Source organism: Nansenia antarctica (genome assembly GCF_963989245.1).
Source record: "Nansenia antarctica genome assembly, chromosome: 16".
In the NCBI taxonomy this organism is placed as follows: domain Eukaryota; kingdom Metazoa; phylum Chordata; class Actinopteri; order Argentiniformes; family Microstomatidae; genus Nansenia; species Nansenia antarctica.
In genome coordinates, this window is record NC_137686.1 from 14,043,644 (window position 1) to 14,055,968 (window position 12,325).

Below are 12,325 nucleotides of genomic sequence, written 5' to 3' on the forward strand. Positions count from 1 at the left end.
TGTGGGATGGTGCAGGAGAACACACACACCAACAGCCACACACACACACACACACACACACACACACACACACACACACACACACACACACACACACTAGACAGTGAGGGTCATGTTGTGTCTACTGGAAACATCGAGGCACACACAGACCCTGAGGGCCTCTATACTGTGTCACATTATTACAGTGTAGACAGTGTTCTACATTACAGTGTAGAACAGCGACACCTAGAGGTTCCCCTGCAGAATTACACAGCAGAAGATGGACTGAACGAGGGAGCTACAGATTTATGTCCCAGATGGAGGATTGTCTGTAGTGTCCCTCAGGAATAAAATATGTGTAGGTGGAACGGTGGCAAGGATTCTTCTCGTTGGAGTTGGAGCTACTCTTGCTGCTGATTGGTTGGCGAATCAACGTCTTGGAGAGAGATGAGTTATCCGTTTACATTACTTTTGACAATTTTGGAATTCAGCAGACGCCTTTATCCAAAGCGACTTACAACACATTTTGTCTAAGTAAGGGAATCATCTGTCCATCAGTCAAAAAGTAATAAAGTAATAAAGTAAAGTAACTATGCTATGACCGGGGGGGGGCATTGGCAGTCACAATGTTAGAAGAAGGAGGAATTACTTAATCATTATTATTATTATTATTTATTTATCGTAGAGGAAACTGTCCAGAGAGGTCGTGGGGATGAGGAGGTCTTCAGGAGGGGTCAAGTTAAGATGTAGCCTGAAGAGATGGAGGTCTTCAATCTACGGCGGAAGATAAGTAGTGACTCTGCAGTCCTACCCGACTTGCTGAACAGAGCAAATGACCCAACTGAGGCAGATGATGAATGGTGGAACCGAGGCCGGTGATGACGGATGACGACCCAGGCGTTCCACTGAGAGGTTCAGGAAGTGTTTTATCCCAGCATGCTTTTAGAGGTTTTAATGAGTCACTGTGGTCTGTCGTCTGTGGTTGGAGATGATGGAGTAGCTCACGTTTGCATTTTTTGTTGGCAGTGAGGATTAGTGTCGTATATGATGTGGCACAGCACTTTTTGTGGGTTTTAGAAATTATTTAAATAAATAAGTCTCTCTGGATAAGAGCGCTTTCTAGTTCTATGACTGTCTACGGGTTCTATACAAGACTTCATAAGGCTTCATAACACTGCATAAGAGTGTCCTCCAAGTGAAGTGTCCCAGATGTTTCCCTAGTGACTTGTGAGATGTTTTAATGATTCACTTGTGGTCTGTTTCTGTTGCTGGAGATGACGGGTCACACTTGTGTTGTGTTATGTAGTTATGTTAATGTTATGGCATTATGCGCTACTGCGCTTTGTGTGGTTTTGCTATCGTACTGAAAGGTAAACGGAGTGCAGTGATGGTTTTAATAAGTGCTTCTTTAAGGGTATTATAATGTATTGCTGCAGAAAGCAGGGGGCGATGAGGGGAGGTACCTTGCAGCCTTTATGGACTTCCTGCCCCAACGAGGCAAGCCTTATATGGACTTCCTGCCCCAACGAGGCACACGAGGCACACCTGTGGGTTGTTAAGCCACCTGGGCTTGGGGATAAGACAGGGCTGGCCGAACACGAGAGAAGTAGTAGAGAAGTATCTGTGATTACCCACTGGGACCTGGATTGTCTACCTCCCCTCCCCTCCCCTGTGTATCCAACTGTTTTGGCTGAGGACCTGCTTTTGGAATACCCCTGGATAACGGACAAAGGACTCTGAGTAAGGATCGTGGACTGCTGATTGGATAGCTGAATTACCCCCCCCCTCCCCCGATGTAAATAACACCTAATAAATGTCTCAATTGCATTTGAATTTAAAGTGCTTTGTGTGTGTTTTGCTATACAGCTTGGTGGCGTCTCAAGGGGATTAATTGTATTCATCTAGTGTGTGTGTGTGTGTGTGTGTGTGTGTGTTCATTAATCATAGGCCTCCTGTAAGAGGTTGCAGACAGCTACATTAGAACGTTCATGTTTGCTTAAATAACTTAATACACGAGGCCAAGACATTCCAGTCATGGCTTTGATGTGGTTGTAGTCTGATGTGGTAGTGTGATGTGGTCTTATGTATTATTGATTTGACACATACTCATTAACACTGGTTGTCAAGTGCAAGGTTGTGTTCGTGGGGTGTGGCTTCGGGCTCGACTGTGGGGAGAGAGAGAGGGAGGGAGGGGAGGGAGGGAGGGAGGGATGGGAGCGGCTCAGGGGACGCAGCAGGGGCGAAGTTAATTGGCGCAGTTGTGGGGAGCAGCTGAGTAACCCTTCCCCCCTTTTTGAAAACCCCCAAGTGAACCGAGCAGGTTTGACGACTCCCACAGCTACCAGGCGTCCAATGTTTGTGTTTCGTTAATCTTAATGTCAAGTGTGTGTGTGTGTGTGTGTGTGTGATGCGAATATAAGATGTGTATTACCCACTTGTGGGTTGCCAACTTTCTCACTACCAAATACAGGATAAAAGATGGTGGGGTGTGGGGTGAGAGCGTTGGAGGAATTGGCGCATTTACGCTGTACGTACGCATGAGGGGGCCTGTGATTGGATGAATACACGGGACAAGGGAGGTTGCGTATATTCATCCAGCCCAAAATGCGGGACATCCCGGCTAATATGGGATAGTTGACAACCCTACCCACTCCACAACTACATCTCCCACAGTGCACCGTGTTACAGAACCCGCAGTGGCCAGAGTGTTGACACAAAGGTGTTCTCTGGTTGTTAGTTGGGTGGCAGGTATCCTAGGCGTTAGAGGCCAGCCAGCAATTGGTAAGGTCGCTGGTTCGATCCCCGCCTCAGGAGGGAGCCGGATGTGAACTGGTGACTGGAGGGTGGCTGGCATCATATCTAAGGTATCCTACCACTGCCGTTGTGCCCTTGAGCAAGGCACTTAACCCCTAACTGCTCCAGGAGTAAAAATCCTCGAAAATCTGCTTTGACTTAAGTTACAATAGGCATGAATGGGCCTTGGTTTAGTATCTGACACTTTTGGGGGGGGGGGGAACAAATAAAAAAGCGCAACCAAATAAATGAACAACCTCCATCAGCAGCTGTTGTATAATTTGATGGGACGTAACAATTCCCTCTTATTTCCTTCAACAGTCTCCTTGGCAGACGGAATAACACTTTCTTATTAGGTTTCCTGCAAATGGAACTTTGCAGCAGTAAACTCTTGCTTTTACATTGCTTTCCAGAAAGGGGAGAAACACATCTATCTTCATGAGAACTGATAGATTGAGGGCATTGCCATCTAAAAAAAACAATCAGAGAGAGTGGTTGTAAACCTCCACTAGTCTAGCTGAAGCCAGGCTAACGTGGTACACTCGGAGCGCTGCGTCCTCAGAACTCCCTCCTTCACTCCCATGTTAAGCGACTCTCATTCAATCCCATGTTAAGTAACTCTGTCATTCACTCCCATGTTAAACAACTCATTCACTCCCATGTTAAACAGCTCTCTCCTTGACCTCCCTTGTCAATCAACTCACAGTCAACCAACACGACCTCCCCAGCCTCTAAAGTCAGGTACAGAGTACTACAGACTTCCATGTCGTGCTTTTAGCAGGCTAGTCTCGCACAGCAATGATTCCACATCAGTACGGCGCCATCTGCTGGAGGAGGCAGTAAACTTCTCTTATTATTCCACCAAAAGGCCAAACTGCCACAGTGGTTCCTCACCATGCTGTGTCTCTGGTCGCCGAATTTGCCGTTGAGGTTGGCGAGGTGGCAGTTCTTGTACCACCAGGCGCCGCGGTGAGTCAGCGCGCAGTTGCCGAGGGCGATATCATTGTCGTTGTCGACCGTGGAGAAGGGGCGGCCTTGATGGTAGGTCATGGCGTCGCCTGTGAAACATAGGTACAATGTTCTGTATTATGAGAGGACACAGGAAGCCAAACCGTTGAAGAATGGTAGAGCATAAGAGCATTAAAAGAAGTTCAAAAAAGAAAAACAACGATTCAACAGACTTGTGATAATGGATTAGTGTGTGGAGGCTTAGGTTTGTGTCGTGTGTCGTAGAATGTTGCTTTGTGTATTATCGGCTGAATAGACAGAAAAATAAACTACACTAGACACTACACTAGACGTAAATGGAATGGAATGGAATAGATAGAATTGAATTAAATTAATTACAAAACTAATATGTACATGTATACTTTTGGCATTTAGCAGACGCCTTTATCCAAAGAGACTTACGACAAATACATTTGTCTGAGTAGGTGAATCATCTATCCATCAGTCATCATAAGAAAAAGTCATCTATGCTAGGACCGAGGTTAGGACCAGGGGCCGTTGGTGGTCACAGTGCTTAGAGGATAGACTCACCAGCGTTTCCTCTATAGTTCCCGACGGTCAGCTTGAACTTCTGCTTGACGGGGGCGATCTTGAAGTTGTCGTAGACGGCGTAGGCCCTCTCTGACCCCAGGCCCAGGTCGAACCTCACCTCGTACTGAGTCGGTGTGTTGGTCAGGTCGTAGATCTTTCCGAGACCTGGGATTTAAATCAGAGACGCACCTTCTTAGATCAACATCATACATGCACGTTTCCATTCTATATAGCCTTGAAAGACTGACAAAAGCATCGTAAAACGAAAGCTTCGATAATAGATATTTTCTTATGTGAACCTGCTACACTCCAGCTGGTGATTCATTAGTGAATAGGGACATAAACGTGATTAAGATACAGGAGCTGAGTCATACGGTAGCGCGTTCGTCGTACTGACCTAGCCAGAACTCGTCCGTCATGTTGCCGAAGCCCTCGATGTACTGCCTCCAGCGCTTCATGAAGTCCAGCTTTCCGTTGTTGCGTCTCTGTATAACCTGGAGAGGGACGGAGCGGAGGTCACACTAGGCGCTTTGTATTCACACAATAGAAGTTGATTCACAATTGACGTTGATTAACAGTTGATAGGACTGAGATTACAGGTGAACGGAAGATGAAAAAAATCATGTGGGATACTTAATAACGTGAAGTAGGCCTAGCTCTGTTATGAACAGAGCCGCTATCAAACAATAGCTGACCTCACATCCACAGAGGGTGAAAACAGGAAGAGAATAGAACACAACAGAATAGAACCGAGTAGGAAAAACATGATCGTCAGAATATACAGAATATAATAACTGAATAGGAAAAGCATTATCGTCCACACAATGGAGACATTGGCCTTCAGCTTCACAGTGGCACACACAATACATTGATACTGCCACTGAATTCATCCACATTTCATGATGTATCTAAAGTGTGCCTTCATTCTGTAGCATTTAGCCACTATTGACTACACTGTGTAGTACGACTGGTTACGACTATCACTTTATTACATGATTATTACTTGTTTTCAGTACTCAAGTTGTAAAAGAAAATCAGGGGGGATTGGTGGATTTTATCATATGGGGACAATTTTTGCATCCCCACAGTGTCAGTGACTTCAGTGTCCGTGACTTGGTAAAAATGTCATTGCATGTGTGCGTGCCCCCTCACCCACAGTATTTTACTCAATATGCGCAAAACTAAATGTTGGAATAGCAGTAATACCACGTTCATTGATAAAATGACATAAGGGATGGAAAGGGGGGATATCAGTTTTAGAAGGGGGATGATTTTAACTGTTTTTATTTCAGGGGGGGGGTGCCATATCCTCTCATCCCCCCTCAAAGAGTGCTGCTTGTTTTACATTACTTATTACTTATTTTACTTTGTTATTGTGATTTTGTATCTTGATTCTGCAGTGCCAATGTTGAGGAACTGAAGGCAAATCATTTTACTCTTGTGTAAAATAAAAGTGATTCTGATTCTGTACAATTCAACAACCTGACAGTAAGCAAAGGGCCCTTGTTCCACCTACCAGCCAGCCTCCTCCATCAGTGGTCATGTCACAGTACACCTCTATGGGCCTGGTGCGGTCGTTGTTGATGTAGATGGTGTAGATGCCGCTCTTGCTGTTTCCGTTCTTCATGATCTGAGAACAGTCCATCGGGAAGGGGTACGACACCCCGACTGCGAAGGGGAAGAGTACAGTGATATGTTTAAACGAGTTTAAAGGAAACTAAAAGAGCTGAATTCAAGTGTCAAGTGATAAGTCCTTCATTTCATGGACACTGGTGATGGTTACTGGTCACTGGTTACTGGTCACTGGTCATTGGTTATGTCTGGTGTAGGGGAGGAAATGTGATTAGATTCATTAGAAAAGGAGAAAGGAGCGAGACATTACTGCATGTGGCCCTGACTCTGAATGTTCTCAGGTAAAGGGAAAATTCTGTCAACTAGAAGATTGGAGGAGAGCCAGACATTACGAATCAAACTCAAGTGGTCTCTGGGTCAGACTAGTATAACCTAGAGATAAGATAGATGATAGAAGTCACAGTGGTACCTGTTGTGAATACGGTCTCCACCACCCTGCTTCTCTTGGATCCTTTGTAGGCGAGCAGTGTGACGATGTATCCCTTGGACATCTCCAGGCCTGACATAGCGAACCTGCTCTCTCCTGCCCGCAGACGCTTCTCCACCGCCTGCTCACAACACAGAGGGGTGACGGTCACTGGCTGAGACGTTAGTCAGTTCGTCCAAGACGCAGTTCCAACATTTGGCCACTAGAGGTCAGTAGTCTAGCACTGAGATGTTTTCAGCACATTATGCACATCAGCCGTAACTGCCGCAGTACTAAAAGCTAAACAATAATAACAAAATGATCAAGTAGGATCAAAATCTATGTTATATGAAGAAGAGCATTCATTTCTCTATAAATGCTCTATGAAACTCTATGAATTTCTATAGTATAGCTCAAATTTGCCCAGCTCTTCCTCTATCATTACAACCAATAGTGATGTGTGAGTTTACACAGGAGGCCCGGATGAGGCCATCCTCCGCTGGTGAGTTAGTAAGTTAGTAAGAGTCCCAGTACCTCCACGCTGCCGTCCTCAGACCTGTAGGTGAGGACGTAGCCGTCGATGTCAGCCAGAGGAGCCGACCAGGTCACGGTGGCGGTCTCCGTCTGGACCTCTGACGACCCCAGGTTCTTAGGTGCGTCGATCTCTGTTGGGGGAAGGGACAAAAGATAAGATTAGATTAAACTAAAACGTAGTTTGGCATCTAAACCAGATAGAATGCCAAGTGTCATAGTCAGGGATGCAAACTGGTGGTGATGGCCCAAAAAGGTGATTTTCTCTTTTTTTTTTTTTTTTTTAAACAAAGAACATTTATGAAAATTGTTGACTTATTTTTTGAGGTAAGAACAGCTAAAACGGCTAAAAGGTGACAAGTTTGCCCCCCTGATAAGTGCAAAAGACATGATTATGTAGACAGTGCGTGGTGTTACTAAAGTCAACAGACATTCAGACGAAGCGAGAACAAGATACAGATTAATTTCCCTCTCGAATCGTCCTTTCCAACACTGTTTTAGCAACTATGGCGGATGCCTAACCAGCCCAGTTCAGCTCAGCTTGGCTCAGCTCTTCTCGGTTCGGCTCTGTGGTGTGAATTAGGGTTTAGTGACCTGTCTCGGCCTCTGTGTTAGCCTTCCCGCTGGCCCGGGAGCCCTTGACGGCCCAGATGTAGACTGTGTAGATGACTCCAGGCCTCAGGCCGGTCAGCCTGTAGGAGGCGCTGTCTGCCCCCACAGGGATCTCCCCACTGGAGCCCTCAGAGGAGCTGTAGCTGATCATGTAGCCATCGATGTCTGCCTGGACTCTGTCCCACGTCACTGTGGCCGTGTCCTCCGTCACTTCTCTGGTCAAGAGGTTAGTAGGGGCATCTAGATCTGGGGGGGGGGGCGGTTAGTAGTTAAACTGGTTAATATACTTCTCAACATGTTAATACACTACTCAACATGTTAATACACTACTCAAGAGGTTAATAAACTACTCAAGAGGTTAATAAACTACAGTATTCAACTGGTTAATGCGACAGGTTTGATTGATTGCGAGACACGGCAGGCAAAAACATAGTAGTTGTTTTTTGGGGGCTATTTTGCTTCCATAACATGTCTTCTTTCACACTAGTGGAAAGAAGACGTCCAAAATACACATTTAGGTGTTTATTTTACTATACTTTCTCTGTGTGTCTGGATATTCTCCTAAATTCACCAATTATAAAGGCCGTTTTCTCAAAATGAGTTTTTTCTCATACTCTGAGCCAGAAATCTCCCTTCAGTAGCATTTACATAAACCAAACTTTCCCGTTTTATTCCTTTCTAGGCTTTTACACAGGGGTTTGTTAATATATCATTCATAGCATGATGTATGTAACATTTTATTCTTAAAAATGAAAATTTACTTTTTATGGCTGTTGACAGTATTTTCTGATTTATGGAGTGATAAAAAGAGATATCCAAAATCCCCTGAGTAAAAGCCTTTGACTCTAATATGTCAACAAGATGAAACAAGAATGGCTTTAACCAATGTTCAGATTTCTGTTCTTGAATGTTATGCAAATGTACGTATATTTAATTAGACAATGCCTCATTTGCATATTTAAACAAAAGAATTCAGGAAACTTGTAATACACAAAAGTATTGTCTTAATGTAAGTGAATAACTGGGGAAGTTTCATGGTGATATCTATTAGTTAACATTTTTACCCTAATCACCTGCCGTGTCTTGCCATAAGTATGCATTCGTGCAACCCATCAACATGAAAAGGGAACAGGACTCAACTATCCCCAGTTGACCCCTATTCCCCACAAAGACTTCCTGTTCTACCAAAGACTTCCTGTCCTAACAACCATGTTTCTGACCCTCAGAGTTACGACACAAGCCTAGTGATCTTTCTGCTCACTGAGACCCATGTCCATGACGCCCTCTGACCCTGTAAGTGATGACCCAAGTTATTGACCTGTCTCGGCCTCTGTGTTAGCCTTCCCGCTGGCCCGGGAGCCCTTGACGGCCCAGATGTAGACTGTGTAGACGACTCCAGGCCTCAGGCCGGTCAGCCTGTAGGAGGCGCTGTCTGCCCCCACAGGGATCTCCCCACTGGAGCCCTCAGAGGAGCTGTAGCTGATCATGTAGCCATCGATGTCTGCCTGGACTCTGTCCCACGTCACTGTGGCCGTGTCCTCCGTCACCTCTCTGGTCAAGAGGTTAGTAGGGGCGTCTAGATCTGGGGGGGGGGGGGGGGGTTAGTAGTCAAACTGGTTAATACTCTACTCATCAGGTTAATACACTATTCAGAAGGTTAATACACTATTCAAGAGGTTAATACACTATTCAAGAGGTTAATACACTATTCAAGAGGTTAATACACTACTTAAGGGGTTAATAAACTACTCAACTGGTTCATGCAGCAGGTTTGATTGATTAATAATGCATTCGTGCAACCCATCAAAATGAAAAGGGAACAAGACTCAACTATCCCCAGTTGACCCCTATTCCCCACAAAGACTTCCTGTTCTAGCAAAGACTTCCTCTTCTAACAACCATGTTCCTGACCCGCTGAGTTACGACACAAGCGAGCGACCTTTCTCCTCTCCCATGTCCAAACCTAAACGCCCTCTGACCCTGTAAGTGATGACCCAAGTTATTGACCTGTCTCGGCCTCTGTGGAACTCTTCGCGCTGGCCCGGGAGCCCTTGACGGCCCAGATGTAGACTGTGTAGATGACTCCAGGCTTCAGGCCGGTCAGCCTGTAGGAGGCGCTGTCTGCCCCCACAGGGATCTCCCCACTGGAGCCCTCAGAGGAGCTGTAGCTGATCATGTAGCCATCGATGTCTGCCTGGACTCTGTCCCACGTCACTGTGGCCGTGTCCTCCGTCACCTCTCTGGTCAAGAGGTTAGTAGGGGCGTCTAGATCTGGGGGGGGGGGGGGGGGGGTTAGCCATTAGTGTGAGTAGATCCATACTGTGCAGTCGTTTCAGTACATATCATGCAGACCTGGGTTCAAATAGTATTTTAGGTTATTGCAAATACTGACAGTTGAAGTTGGGAGTTTACATACACCTTAGACAAATACATTTAAACTCAGTGTTTCACAGTTCCTGACATTTAATCCTAGTAAACATTCCCTGTGTTAGGTCAGTTTGGATCACTAGTTTATTTTAAGAATGTGAAATGTCAGAATAGTAGTATAGAGAATGATTTATTTCAGCTTTTATTTCTTTCATCACATCCCCAGTGGGTCAGAAGTTTACCTACACTTAGTTAATATTTAGTAGCATTGCCTTTAGATTGTTTCACTTCAAACGTTTCGAGCCCTCCACAAGCGCCCCACAAGAAGTTGGTGGAATTTTGGTCCATTCCTCTCAAACAACAAAGCAGGAAACATTCTGCTCACAAATGTTCTATAAGATTGAAGCTAGGGCTTTGTGATGGCCGCTCCAAAACCTTGCCATTGTGCCACAACTTTGGAAGTATGCTTGGGGTCATTGTCCATTTGGAAGACCCATTTGCGATCAAGCTTTAACTTCCTGGCTGGTGTTTCGAGATGTTGCTTCAATATATTCACATCATTTTCCTTCCTCGTGATGCCATCTATTTTGTGAAGTGCACCAGTCCCTCCTGCAGCGGAGCACCCCCACAACATGATGCTGCCTCCCCCGTGCTTCACGATCGGGATGGTGTTCTTCAGCTTGCAAGCCTCCCCCTTCTTCCTACAAACATAATGGTGGTCATTATGGCCAAAGAGTTCTATTTTAGTTCCATCAGACCAAAGGACATTTCTCCCGAAAGCAAGATCTTTGTCCCCATGTGCAGTTGCCAACTGTAGTCTGGCTTTTTGATGGTGGTTTTGGAGCGCAGTGGCTTCTTCCTTGCTGAGCGGCCTTTCAGTTTATGACGATATTGGACTTTTTGTTTTACTGTGGATATAGATACGTTTAAACCTGTTTCCTCCATCATCTTCACAAGGTCCACAACGTACCAAAGTCCGTTCATCTCAGACAGAACGCGTCTCCTTCCTGTGTGGTATGGCGGCTGCGTGGTCCCATGGTGTTTATACTCGCGTACTATTGTTTGCACAGATGAACGTGGTACCTTAGTTCAGGCGTTTGGAAATTGCTCCCAAGGATGAACCAGACTTGTGGAGGTCCACACATTTTTTTCCCCTGAGGTCTTGGCTGATTTCTTTTGATTTCCCCATGTTGAGTTTGAAGGTAGGCCTTAAAATACACCTACAGGTACACCTCCTGATTGACTCAAATCAGAGTATCTGGAGCTTCTAAAGCCATGAAATCATTTTCTGGAGTTTTCCATGCTGTTTAAAGGCACAGTCAACTTAGTATGTCAACTTCTGACCAACTGGAATGGTGATATAATGAATTATAAGTGAAATAATCTGTCTGTAAACAATTGTTGGAAATATTACTTGTGTCATGCACAAAGTAGATGTCCTAACCGACTTGCCAAAAGTATAGTTAAAATGAAATCTGCGGAGTGGATAAAAGATTAGTTTTAATGACTTCAATCTAAGTGTATGTAAACTTCCCACTTCAACTGTAGCTGTGCTTGATTGAGAACCAATGTAATGAATCGGCGAAAGAAAATGCTCAAAGTATTGGAAAGTATATGGAATACTTTTCAAGGCAGGTCTGATATAATGCAAGTATCAGACACTAGAAAGGCATGCAACGGTTTCTCAGACACAGATGAACCCAAGGCCTAGACTTACAGTAATTGCGCTTTTTTAATGTTGGACTCTCCACTGAAGACGCTTTCTAGTAGTCTAAGAACAGACTTCATCTAGAGGTGCGTTCGTAAATGAGCGTCGGAGCGCAGGGGGAGGCCGGTGGAGGTAGAAAAATGGAGGACAGGGGCGCTCATTGTAACGCTCTGAACCGAATGAGGAACGGTTCCAATCACAGTACCGAACGGTTCCACCAGCCTCCACCGGCCCTGGTGCACAGAGGCCTCCAGAGGCTCCAACAGCTCCACTTCCCACAGCCCGGTGCCACGGTTCAGCTGCCCCCACCCATCCTGCACCCCTAAACCCTTCAACCCTAAACCCTTCAACCGGTCGACAGAGGAAGCGGGGAGAGGGAGAGGAGAGCATTTGAGCAGCACTCGAGTTTCACCCTCCTCCCTCAGATGTTCAGATGTTAGCGTCGCGCTAGCACGTCTGTTCCAGCCGTTGTCTCTAACCAACCGAGGAGCCCCCCCATGAGTAAGCCAATACACCAACCGACCCAACCAACCCACCGACCAAACCAACTTCCCATATCAAACAACCCTGTAAGAGAACAGCAGGAGACGTCTGTTCCTCGACTCTACAATTCAACGGAACAGACGCCGGTCGCTTAAGAGTGTCGGGACTTGGGATTTCACAGTGGGAAGAGATTAGGCCCTAATCTGAAACAGCAGCTCTGGTGGTCGGTGATGTTGTTGCTGGAGCAACCTTGATGGCCAAGAGTAGATTTACTA

At 45.6% G+C, this 12,325-nt stretch overlaps 1 protein-coding gene across 1 annotated transcript in view; it reads right to left on the reverse strand.

Moving 5' to 3' along the window:
• The window catches only part of tnn (tenascin N), a gene marked incomplete at both ends in the record, with an annotated part of 28,468 nt that overhangs the window by 565 nt on the left and 15,578 nt on the right, over positions 1–12,325 (reverse strand). The window contains 9 exons of the mRNA XM_080546892.1: positions 3,667–3,830; positions 4,312–4,476; positions 4,709–4,805; positions 5,828–5,979; positions 6,353–6,491; positions 6,884–7,014; positions 7,475–7,738; positions 8,811–9,074; positions 9,500–9,763. Coding sequence (XP_080403018.1) covers positions 3,667–3,830; positions 4,312–4,476; positions 4,709–4,805; positions 5,828–5,979; positions 6,353–6,491; positions 6,884–7,014; positions 7,475–7,738; positions 8,811–9,074; positions 9,500–9,763 — 1,640 coding nt within the window. The remainder of the gene's footprint in view (positions 1–3,666; positions 3,831–4,311; positions 4,477–4,708; positions 4,806–5,827; positions 5,980–6,352; positions 6,492–6,883; positions 7,015–7,474; positions 7,739–8,810; positions 9,075–9,499; positions 9,764–12,325) is intronic.